General features: G+C 35.4%; 1 protein-coding gene across 1 annotated transcript; it reads right to left on the minus strand.

The window, feature by feature from the left end:
* Positions 1-4,406: 4,406 nt before the first annotated feature.
* Positions 4,407-11,986, minus strand: NTS (neurotensin). Its single transcript, XM_009866595.1, has 3 exons — positions 11,918-11,986; positions 6,814-7,038; positions 4,407-4,780 (listed from the first exon to the last, which is right to left on the minus strand). The coding sequence occupies exons 1-3, from the start codon at positions 11,963-11,965 to the stop codon at positions 4,634-4,636; spliced, it is 420 nt and encodes a 139-aa protein (XP_009864897.1). The 5' UTR covers positions 11,966-11,986; the 3' UTR covers positions 4,407-4,633.
* Positions 11,987-12,944: the final 958 nt, after the last annotated feature.

Here is a 12,944-nt window from a genome sequence, read left to right on the forward strand (position 1 = left end):
CAAGCAAGCCTTAGTTGGGCAACTAACAGCTCCTGAAGGCTTTATGTTCCTTAAGAGCTGACACTCTCCAAAAGGTCCTGGATGGCTCCTGTGTCATTTCCCTAGATTGCCACCTCAAAGGAGTCGTTTGGCCAGCCAAAACCTACCACAAAGCTCTCCCTTGTCTACTGCCTGATTATTGGGTCTGTCAGACCCATCCAAGTATCCGGGATCTGACAGGTTTCGAAATCTGATCATCAACATTGTGCTTTTGTGTGTGTCTTAATGTGACATCTGCTGGATTCAAGAGATCAGATGAGAATGTCAGTTTTCAGTAGCAGTGAATAAAAAGAAACAAATATGGTTTAGCTTCTCTTGTTGAAAAAGCTTAAAAATGTGACTTAGATGCACCATGGCAGTCCAACAAATGGACGGAAATAAAAATCTCTTGATGTCTATTTATTACTTTATACAGATATCATAGTTCATCTATCTATCTATCTATCTATCTGACTGTCTATCACTCTGTCTGTCTGTCTATCTATCTATCTATTTGCAGATTTTTGCAGCCTCACCCACAACTTTCACATGCTTGAATTTGGTACCAATGAAAATCTCATGCTCCAAGTTCTTGGTGAAGATCAACCCCTCCCTATCTTTGCTTCCTGGTCATCAAGGTACAAGTTTTGACTCTATCATTATGTCATGAAACTTAGTATATTTTATTTTGCAGGTTCACTGCAACTCTTGTTTTATGAGTGCTTTCAGTCATTCTAATATTTTACATGTGGAGAATTTCAACAATCAGCCTGCAATCTTGGGGAATTTCTAAAGAATCTGTCCCTCTTTCTGCCCTCCTGCATTCAAATATTAGAGTGGTGGTTTGACACCACATAGTACAAACTGATACCTAATATTGGGTAAAAAGAATAAAGATCAAGAGCAAATTATCACATCTCCATTATGTGTTAGTTAAGAATAGAGTATGAGGCATAACCACTGTCATGCATCGCAAAACTAAATATCTTTGAATCTGCAAACTCCACATTTCATCTACTCTGTTCACACCACAACCATTAAACTCTTACCTAAAACAGGACAAAGTCGAGACTTAAAATAGAAAAGACAGAAAACAGCAAATTTTATATTACACCACGAACAAGAATCAAGAAAGCTCAAGACTTCCTTCATCACCACATTTAATATTGAGAATGGTAATTACTGTTTGATATTGTTTCATTCAAAGAAAAAAATAACAATTATATGATTTGATAAAATTGTTAATTTCTCTATATTTTACTTTTCTTACATTGGGCATTTGTAGGATTGTGGATGATAACTACTAAATATGTATATAATCAAACTCAAGTCTCAGTTACATTTAATTCCAAATAACTGAGAGGTTTCTGCAATTGCACTGCATGACAATATCCAATGTTTTAGGACGAAAAATATTTAGTATGAAAAATAGTCAAGTATAAAATTTCTGAGTAATTGGCATAATAACTCATCTATGAACTTCATAAAAACATCAGCAATGGAATATGTAGGAAAAATGTGCTCCTCTGTGGAAACAGAGAAAGACAGCAAATCTCTCAGTAATTGCCTTTGTAAACCAAAATTGTCCATATCAAGAGGCAGTCTTTTAAGTCAAGGTAGCAATCTAAGTTAATGGTCTTCAAAACAACATTTTTAAACTTATGGCAATTATAACCTGCTGGAAAAAGAAAAAAAAAAAGAAAAAAATTGATAAAAAGACAAAAAGATATATCTGTATGAATTTACTAATCTTTACATATTGTGTGGGCCTCCTCTGGCTTAACTTCATTCAGCACCCATTGCTGCTGCAAATAAAGCATTGACTCTGCAGGCTATGCACAGCTAGGATCAAGGCAGGTACCCTGAGGATCCTGCTGAGAGAGTATTTGAAAGAGAGATAAATATGCATAAGCCTGCCTATTCTTTTGCTGTCATCATCCAAAAAGAGAGGCTAAAAGCTGTAATTCAACAGCAGTAAGGCCATCAGGAGGCAGCAACAGCCAGAAGTGAGAGGAGATTTCAAGAAAATAAGTGTCCCCCAGACATCAAATTATCCCTTAAAATCTCTATGTACTGGCTTAATCGTATGGTTTAAGTGTGTTGTTTAACATTTTAATGTTACCTGCTATGCTGGCTTTTCAAAGATGACCAGTAAGTTGAAATGTCAGCACTGGCTTTTGTATCCTTACTTAACATGTTACAATTATGGATATCGTTTCCTTATCTGGTTAAGATTGTCTTTCACTCTGGATGACATTCCTCTGACAGGTCCCTTAATGTCTCCAGCAGAGGCCAGGGAACAACTCAGAGAGCTACCTCCTGTCATACTTCAAGCTCTGCCTCCTCCAGCGACACACAGTAGCTGAACCTCTGTGGATTCACATCATGCTGGAAGGAAATGAGTTATCTTAAATCGTTTTCAGCTAGTCCATCTGGCTAATCTGTTAACTTTGCACTGCATGGTCATGTGGTAAAGCCCACTTGAGTACAGAGCACTAAATGAGGGTGGAAATAACTTCATCATCATCATCTGAGGTTCTCTGCCATCACTCTGAATGTCTAAGTCACCTGCAAAATGAAACATGGAAGAGTGCTTTTCTTTTCGAAAATTTTAACGCTCTCTGTCAGATGACAACCACATTACCTTGCCCTGCATTTTAACTCATACTCTTAAACTGAGCATGAGAAAAAATATCATGGCAACCTACTTTCTTGCCTTATTCTTCTATGTTTCTCCTGAAATAGCAATCTCAGGTTTATTTTCTTTTGTCCTTATACACTGCTAGCAGTGAATTTTGGAACAAACTCTCTTCTGCTTTGTTATTTCAGACCAAGAGGTAATTTGGAATGTAAAGAACTAAGGAGCTTGTAGGTTTGTTGGAAGGAGGGATGTTTCTTAGCCACTTGAGAGCATACTGTGTCTCTGGTTTAATTATATGACAGTTTCATAAAAAAAAAAAACACAAAGGGTATGAAACTACTAGAACCTTGTTTAAGAGAAGCCTTTAAGCACATAAAGCATTTAGAACACTGAGACTAAGTGCACTAAAGTGTTTTGCTGTATTACAGCAATTAGTGTATGCTTGGTTATGTGTTGTGAGTGCATGCATTTAGTGGCTATTGAATAAATAAAACGATTAGTAATGTTTGCAGCGAGAAAAAGAAATATAATTAGCTTTAACAGAGTGAAAAAAACATTTTACTGTAGAAAACTCATCCCTCCCCATGTAACAAAAGTGTTATAACCATTGGCACAGGTATGGCTTTTTTATGCATATCCCTGTTTATGTTTAATAACAACTCTGAGTGTTTTGTGGTGGGTTTTTTTTTCTGGCAGTTTATTGGAACAGCATTGCTTTGAGGAAATAGCTCAAAGAGAAAATAAGTTGTTTTTTCAAAAGTAACGTCTGTCCCATTTTTTACCACTTGGTCTGAGACACTCAGGCTTCATGGGTCTTGGATCATCCCTCTATTTTGACTGTTTTGTTCTCCAGTTCTTTCACATTGTTTTCCTCCAGACTGGAACCCACGATCATTGAGATCCCAAGTCTCACATACATATCACATACACAGAGTTGGAAAATGTATACGTTTTGGGTGGCACTTGATTCCTCACAGCTTGAAAACAATTTTTTTCCATGTTGGGATCATCCCTCTTCATCACCTTCCAAGATTGTCTTTAATCCCTGAAGCTGCTTGATGTTATTACAAATGTGTAGAGGGAGGGAAAGGAAATGCCTTTGAATTGTAAGTTTAAGACTTTTTTTAATATTTTTCCCAAATTTCTCATATAACCAGATTAATATTTTAACTTTTACCAGTGACAGCACAGGAGCATGAATCAGCTTTTATTTTTTGTCTTTATTTTTTTTCCTGAGCATTCATAGATTAGATAAACATTGTAAATTCTTTTACTGATTTAATAAACTGTTTTCCTTATTTAGTCAGTGATACACAAGACTGTGAAGCACATCTGGGTTTGTTCTCACTAACATACTTTGTTAAATTCATTCATGTATAGTTTCCTTAAATTACGACTCTTTAGTGGAAAGTTAGGAGTAAAGAACTTAAAATTCATTTACAAGCTGGTTATTAAAAATACGAATTCTCAAATTGCCATTTAATAGTTAACTGATAGTATTTCATTCCTTCCTTAGACTTAGTGTCTAATAAATAAATTGGTCAATATATAAAATATTGTGGCAATTCCGTATTATACAAAAATTTGAAAGCAAATGTTTGAGGTGTTGCATAAGAAATTCTAAAGATTCTCAGCAGGGTTTATGGACAATATCAATTTACTTGGTGTATGTCGTTGTGCTTTATAAAATAGGAAAAGACTACAATATTGTTGGAAATACATTGAAATCTGAGGTTTGTACAATACATCATGCTTAGAAACTAGATTTATTTGCAAATGTATTGGTCCAATTAATCTCAAGTAGGAAAAAATCACAATCAAGAAACAGCAATTGCAAAAAAGACACAGTTATGTTATCATCTTGATGATTTTCCATAGTATACTTTTCACACAAGTATGATTTTAGAATTAAATAAGATAACCATAACGCACAGTTACCTATAAACTAAATATACATTGTTTTCTTCTGCTGCATCAGTAATATGAACTTCTCTTGAGTATGTATGGTCTTCTAGCTTTGTTCACATGTAGCTGCCGTTTCAGAATGTAGGGATTTTTTCTTTTCATTATTTCCTTGTCTTGGCTTGAGTTCTCTAGATCAAAAGCATCTTGCTGAAGTAACTGCAGGATGCAAGAAGAGACACAACGTTATCACCTTTTTTTGATAATGAAGATTATAATTTCCTAGAGAGATTTGTAAAACTTTATTATCTGCCACAGAGAAAAGTATTTGCTACAATAATTGCATGTGTAGAGAAAAAAACAAAACAAACAAACAAACAAAAAAACCCCTTCCAAACTCAAGACACAAAACTAAGACCAAGCTTAAGATTAGCTGAATCCTATGGAGATGATACTGAAATTTCAAGGAAATAAATGAGATCCTTGATTTTGAAAAGAGAGAAAAGCTGGCATGTTCTCCTTGGACTGAAACTCAAATTGAGTGAAAACATTCTAATGATTGTCACTCTGTAATCACTCATTTAGGTTACACACCTCCTAAAACATCCACTGCTAGCTGATTTCAGCTTTTAAACAATATTTTTGTATGCAATTTCCTAAAAAATCAAAATGTGTAATAAAAAAATAAGCAATCAAATAAAGCACAAGAGAGCCAAAAATTTGTCAGTCAAAATTTCTTCTTTAACTGTGCCTTGCGTTCTACTTGGATTTTTTTAAAGTTTTTTGTTCAAATTTTTTCTTGCTTTATCCGTTTATATTTCATCCATTCTCTTGACATGTTCTTTAATGGTCGAGTACAGTCCTACTGTCTGCCTGAAAGGCATTAAACAGAAAACATTTTTATACTCACCTCAGTATTTCCCTAAGGAATCAAACTCTGTTACTCACTTAATTACCTAATAAATGAGTGCTCATCTGTTGAAATGAATGGAAAGACTGTCAATATTTCAACAGGATTTGGAGTCAATCCTTTATAAATACAATCACAAGAACTTCTTACATTAATTTTTTTATTTCAAGACTTCTTCAACCCTTTTCCAACCCTTCTCCCTCTGGCTCTACCCCTTTTTGTGTGTCCTGCAAACCTCTACACTGTGTAAGTGTCCCTAAGCTGAGAGAGAAACTTTTTTTTTCCATTTTACATGGAGTACTGTTAGCAGTGATGACTCCCGACCACCATAAGAGATGATGCAACTGCAAAGTAAGGAGTGACTAAGTCATATGAGTTACTGCATATTGTCAGCTCTACAGTAGTTCCTTTTCATCAGTAAAATTACTGATGGAGTCCTCAGAGAACTCCGGTTCTCAAAGTCTTTCGTACGAACCATTCCAGATAGTACAGTATATAATATGAAGGGTCAAGAGTAAGCTTGCAAATACAGAGCTGTGATTCAGCAAACAAAAGAGGATCAATGTTCAGGCAGATTCCCCACGAACCTGCAACGGCTGAAGAAACTGAGTTTACTGGAAAGTAGGTAGCGACACTGAGATATCTTTTTTAGCCATGCAAAACAACTTTTAGCGTAATACGTAACAACACAAATGGATTGTGCCCAGTGTGCCTTTGTGTGATCATTGCACCAAGATAAATATCATGAATGGACTACAAACAATCACTATTTAAAAGCAACAATCCTCATATAATTGCAATGTCAACTCGAGGGCCCTCTTTAGGTGCAGCGAAGTGAAAAGCAAGAGTTCCCTTGCTACTGGTTTCCTAGCAATGACAAAAAGCCCAGAGTACCAGGTAAAATTACATGTACACACAGGTATGTGTCCATGCATTTTGAATCCAGTTTGCTTTAGGGCCTTAAAAGGGTTTTCAGAAACTCTGCCTACATTTAGTTATGCCTCAATAAATCTGCAGTAACTGCATGTCTGTTTAGCAGATATTAATTTTGTGTTCTGGCACAGAGCTCACTTTTGTGTGTCTGGTGCCTTAGAACGGCTACAAAGAGTGGAGAAAATACGCAGTTAAGAATAGTTTTCATTTATCCATGGGATATTATAAAAAACAGACATTCAGCTTGTCAGAAACTCTGACACAACTCTTTCAATAAAAGACCTATTAGAGGTATTAGAGAATATAAAGAAGGGAAGGAAAGCTCAGACAATGTGACAGCAGTCACATCACTACAGACAGATCCCCAGAGTTTCATAGCAGTTGAAACAAGCAGTTACGACTCTTTTACCTCCCAGTGCTGGAAGGCTCTGCTGTGGCAAACTTTTTGGAGTTGATATACTGTCAGCATTGCTTCCAAGCTGAAGCCATCCAGAGCAGCAGGAAACTGTCTTCCTGAAATGAGATCCTCTTCGTCTACCTCTGCTGTTTCCCCTACTTGGTTGTTTATGTTGTTGACAAGATTGCAGACATTTAGCAGGGTCATTTTCCAGTAGGGAAGTTTTGCTCTGTTAATCTGAAAATATGAATGCCCACTATTTAGCATGTTGCAACTTATGTTTTTTCTTTTAGTAATGACACTCAAATATTTTGGAACAAGTTCGACATTCAAACATTTTGGAACAGGTTTGTCTGTTTGAAGTACTTTTCATCTGCTCAACTTTTAAAAAATAATTAGAGAGCACCAAAATTAGGACAACTCATTTATTAAACACACCAAGTCTGCTTCTCCTCAGCCTTACCCTCCAGGTAGATACACATGATGAAAAACTAAACTGCTACCAAACCAGAATGGTAACATTTCATAGTCATTCTGCACAGGTGCAAACAAAAACACAGATGGAAATTAATATAATATAAATTCACAGGTGTAAATCAGGACAATGAGTCAAACTGGATAAATTCCCGGTACTGGAATCCAAGGTGAATGCCTGTGGTTAACTAGATGCTCCTCCTCAGTTCTGAACAAATACCAGTCATTTCAAAATTCCCTGAGAAAAGGAATGGAGTCTCTGCTTCAGGGCAAGCTGTCTGGTGAGGCTTGGTCTGAAATCATGGAATCTGTAAGCCCCAGGAGTTTTGGGTATTGGAGAGTCATAAGCCTGAGAGATATGAACGGAAGGTCTACGGGCTTAGATGAAGATGCAGCAAAGATTAAACAGAGCTGTGCAAACAATGTATTTCTGATGTGGTAACTGAACTAAAAATCTCAGACCAACTGTATTTAGGTGTATAATGGACCATAACAGACCATAATAGAGAAGTTACATAAAGACAGAATTAGAGAAGTTTCACCATGGTTTGTCTCAAATTTTGTTTGCTCCAGTGTCTTGCTGGAGCTATTTAACTTTTAAACCCTTTTACAAATGTTGAGAAAAATTATTTTTACTTTTCTACTGGAACTGTTTTTTCCAAGCAAGTAATGTGAGGTAGCACTATCACAGCTAAACTGCAATGAAGAATAAAATCTAGGGTAGTGTTCCATGAGCAAGTGAGAGTTCTGAATTACAAATAAAAAACTAAAAAAAATCCAGTGGATGAGAACAGAAGAGGAAAGGATAGGGAAATTTCTTATGCTTTCTTGCATAATTTAGAGAATCTTTTTGATCTAAAGTTACTACTTTGTATCAGCCTAATGCATGTCTATATTTAAAGGAACTTTCCTCTGTATATTAGTAAAATACTTAAATAACAGACTTCATTAGATGAAATTAGTCTTAGCTGCTATTTAAGAGGCTGGGGGAAAAAATTTTGCAACGCTGTCTGCAAGCATACTTCATTTGTTAAAGGACTCTAATTTGCATTAATATCATGCATATATATCACCTCAAAGTATTTGTACTTGGGTACCCCTGCTTCTGATTTCCACTGCTATCAGCTCACAGAATTAGACTATAAAGCATTAAGAACTTCAGTCAAGCGCAAAATATGGTTTTTAACTGAACATGGAGCTCTCCATGTTGTGTCAGAGCAGTCGTGTGATGTATTTTCCACATAGGTCTAAGCCAACTACAGTTGCTCATGACACCTACAAAAGAGACCAAGGAATCCATATCTTCTAAGATGGAATTAATTTTTTTTTAAGATTATCTTGAAAAATATCTGGGAGTGATCTGAAAGAACAAAAGTGACTGCAGTATAAATCAGAACTAAGAAGTTACTAAAGCTGAAGTGAATATCATGTATATATTTCCACTGTTGAAGATGGTTCTGAAGACTCAAGATACATTGTTTTCCACATCTCATATATCTTGACAGAGAATTTAAAATCAGCTAAGAAACTGAAATGAGCTTAAGAATACTTCTTTCTTTGACAACAGGCTTGCCTTATGAAAGATTAAAGAGGATCCCAATTCATAACTTGTATGATATCTTTTTCTTTCCATTTCTAACTGAATGATACCCCTGACAGTTTGTTTAAAATACTTGTATGTTATAGTGCATACCTCTCAAATGCTATTTTATTTTATTTTCTTTAGAAAAAGAAAGTTGTTATCTGTTTTTTGTATTATCTATATCTAGTGAAAGTAGATTAAAAAAATCATAAACAAGTAAAACACAAGGTAATGTAGGACTTCTATGGTTCCTTTTCAGAACAGTAGTTGAATTTTGTTCAGAATGTAACCATAGAAATAAGAATACTCTCTATGCTTAAGCAGATACACGATTGAGCTCTGTTGCAGTGGAATTTCTTCCATAGTATGTACTAATGCCTTTAAATGTAATGAATTTTTATGTGATGATTGAGTAACTCCCAGGCAGCTGTAACCTCATCTGCCTCTGACAAAGGAGGCTGAACTGTCTGGGCACACGCAGTCAGCAATAGGCATCCTAGAACAGTAAGAACCTCAGAAAGTCCAAGACTTTAGAATGTTAATCCCAAAGGTGGAGTATATTCTAGTGATGACACGTTCTTCAAGGAAACACTTTTTATACTTTTTTCCTTTAATATCATCTCAGTCTCATTTGTGTTAAGGACAATACTCAAGACATGGCTTCAGGCAAGTATTCAGGAAGCTGGGAATAGATTTATCTATCTGATACAAAAGAGAGACAGTGGGTAACTGTGCATTTGTGACATTTCAGGTTGTGTTGTCTTACCAGATCTTTCAAAATGCTCTTTCGATTTTATCTTAAGAGGAAAGACAGATAAAGCATTTCGGGGACTCCTTTAATCCCTCTACTTTCTATGATATGTAACAGCAAGGAAGGGTGATAAACTGTAACAGATGTTGAAGGCATGAACATAGTTCTTTAAAGATGGAGAGCAATTGAGCATATAGATAATTTTAAAGAGCAGGTCCAGTAGACGCTGGACAGCAGTCTGTGAAGTCAAAAGCATGTTCTTTTCATAGTATTGGATAGACTACTGAAGGTTGCAAAAGGTGTGTACTTAAATCCTAGCTGTAGCCTTGGTGCTATACTTCACAAGTGTCTACTTAGGAATGTTTTTGTCTGTTAACCACTACAACTAAAAGTGATAATCCATTTTGCTGCATTTTTAGATCTGAGCTTTCATAAACAATTTTTCTTTTTTTTTTCCCCCATCTTAATGCTATTTAAATTGCCCATATTTCCCTTGCTGCTTATTACCAAGTCAGTGTCAAAGACAGTTAACGTAATTTAACAGTAATTGCCCTCAACTAGAAACAGATCTCAGGCACAATACAAGACAATTACTACACATACCATCCTCAGATTTGTCTCTCACACTAGAACCATATTTTTGTTCTAATAAGGGTTAAAAGCTAACAGAGGACAACAGAAAAAAAAAAAAGGATTTGTCATTTCAGTAATGAATAGAATAGAATATGCCTCTTGTAGAAGCACGCTTTTTAGTGCTTCCACCACACCTTGCCTTGATGTCAAGTGACAATATATATTGAACTAATGAATTCTAGGTGGTGATTTAAGACAGTATAATGTAGAATTAAAGCAATCTTTCCATCATGCATCTACTGCTTCTGTCAACCTCAGGTGTCACGTGACTTAGGATATACCATCAGGAAACTGAACCACAAGCTACATGACATAAAATAATATATAAGATTATTATGGCAAACCCCATTGCATTATTAACTGGTGTACTATATTTGGGCATTTTTTGTTACCTGAGATCGTGCTCTGTGCTGAGAAGGAGGAAAAGATGGAAGCTTGGTTCACAGTTCTACTAAAGCCAGTGGCAGAAATACCAGTAGCTGCAGGGTTTCCTTCCAGGTGCATGCTATGCTTTGCCACACAGAGAAAGAACTATTTTTGTCAGCCTCCTACATTTAAATTTATCTCTGGAAAAGAGTATCTACTAAATCTTTCTGTACCTTGAGAAGCAAGTGGCAAACAGGTTTATTTGGCATCTAAGGTAAATTACCATGCCCGTAAGAACATGAGAACCTAAGAATGGTCAGACTGGATCAAAACAATGTATTTTCTGGCCTCATTTCTTATTCAGGTCTTCTTAAAGGATCCTGCGAAAAAGCTTTCATATAAGCAAATATAACAAATATAGAAACCTTTCAGGCAGATTTTGTCCTTAACCTTCAAGTACTCATTGGCTTATGAAATTCTTTTTCGAGGGGAAATTTTTCATCTTATTTTATTTGCTATTGAATTTAGGTACAACTTGAACTTCATTAGAACACAAAACCAAAGTATTCAACCTGAAGCCCATGGCACTTGTTTCAGAGTTTGTTCTTAAACATGCTGCTGAAGAAATACAGATGTATATATTTCTTAGATCCTTTGTGGAAAATAACAGTCTTAAGAAATTGTTTGTCTTTCTGTCTATTCAATACGTATGTGCAACACTTGCTGCTTCACTTTGTTCGTATGAGACCGGAACTGAATTTTTGTCTACTTGTAATAAATAAAATGTTCATCATTCACAGTCTGGCAACTTGTCAAGGAAATGTCATTTATCAGATTAATATTTTCACAGTCATGTCCCCATGGTCCTGTACTAACACAATGACTAAATTCCTAAACCAAAATTAGCATATGTATTAACAGTTTTTACTTTATGATAGTCTCAATTTTGTATACATATAGGAAATTTCTGCATAAAAACAGCACTTATGGATTTGACTTGAGGTTAATTTAGCTTTCATCAAGCATAAGCCTATTGGAAACACATATCATATAAATTTACATCTCTGCACTTAACACAGTTTTGACAGTTTAATGAAAGCACCAGTGTTAGGAGTGGGGAACACTTTCAGTGTGTCACATCAACACCTTTGAATTTCCTTTGAACTGAAGAAAATCTTGCACCAAAGTAATGTTTAGCACTGAACTTTTCAGTCTAGACCATAGGTTATTACTTTGTGCAAAAACTTCTGGGTTTGTAATGAGAATTCATTTGCTCCCTACCTGTCAACTAAAGGAAGAAAAATAATTACCTTTGATGTGTACATATTGGTCAATAAATCTGCTTCTAATGCCTTCATTTCCTCTTCTGAATCTGGGAATAAACCAGAAACATGTGTTTATTATTTCATCATAACTAATGGACATTTTGATTCAGCATATAGATTTTAGCTTTATCAATGAATTTTGAAAAACAAACAAACAAAAAAATAACAAGCAACTTATAGATAAAAACACAGCAAAGTGATCTCAAAGGACTGTGAGGAATCCTTATTATGTTAATATGGATATTCGCTACATTTTTAAACCATGATCAAGCTTGGAGTGAATTAAATGATTCATTAACCTCAGTTCACTGGTAAACAAGCCCACTAATCTGCAGCCATTTCAGTAAATGAAACTGCTGCAATACTCATTCAAAATCAGTATGATTTTGATGATCACTAGTTGTCACCTCTGCTTATTTTGGAAGAAGATTTTGGATATTTATTTTCAAACAACATATATTTTAGGTAGCAGTTAAGTATTTAGGTGAATGGCAGTTATGCTTATATGATAAGATTTAGTCTTGCACATTTTTGGTTAAATTAAGAATATTTTTACTGATATGAGGGAATTGGGCTTGACCAGTTGGTGGTACAAGCTCCTGACAATGTGTATACCAGAAGTGTTATGAATGAAAGTCAAAGTTTTGTTTACTAATTTAATTGACCTTTGAAAACTCAGCGGACTTGCAAGACCTATGATTTGGTGCAAAGGGTAAAAATTGCTGTCAAAAGAGAAAACAGCTGCAAACTTTTCTGGTTTGTGCCATACAGAACCACACGGAAGATCTGCTGCCCTGAAAATGTAGCCACAATCACAGCTCAAAGACAATATACACAGAAATCATTTAAGTCTTAGGTGAAACAGAGTTTGGCTTTTAGCTTTCCTGGAACACCAGCAATCCAAGTCAAATCAATATGCTTATTTGTATTTAAAACCAAACTAAATCAAAATCTATTCCATAGTCACAGAATCACAGAATCACAGAATCACAGAATCACAGAATCACAGAAT

The sequence above is a fragment of the Apaloderma vittatum genome, unplaced genomic scaffold, assembly GCF_000703405.1.
Source record: "Apaloderma vittatum isolate BGI_N311 unplaced genomic scaffold, ASM70340v1 scaffold12833, whole genome shotgun sequence".
NCBI lineage: Eukaryota > Metazoa > Chordata > Aves > Trogoniformes > Trogonidae > Apaloderma > Apaloderma vittatum.

Bases quoted from the DNA above. Each gene is read 5' to 3' on its own strand.
- NTS (XM_009866595.1), bottom strand. From the start codon at position 11,965: ATGAAGGCATTAGAAGCAGATTTATTGACCAATATGTACACATCAAAG. The intron at 7,039-11,917 runs GTAATTATTTTT...TCATATTTTCAG, and splicing joins CCAATATGTACACATCAAAG to ATTAACAGAGCAAAACTTCC. The intron at 4,781-6,813 runs GTAAAAGAGTCG...TGCATCCTGCAG, and splicing joins GAGCCTTCCAGCACTGGGAG to TTACTTCAGCAAGATGCTTT.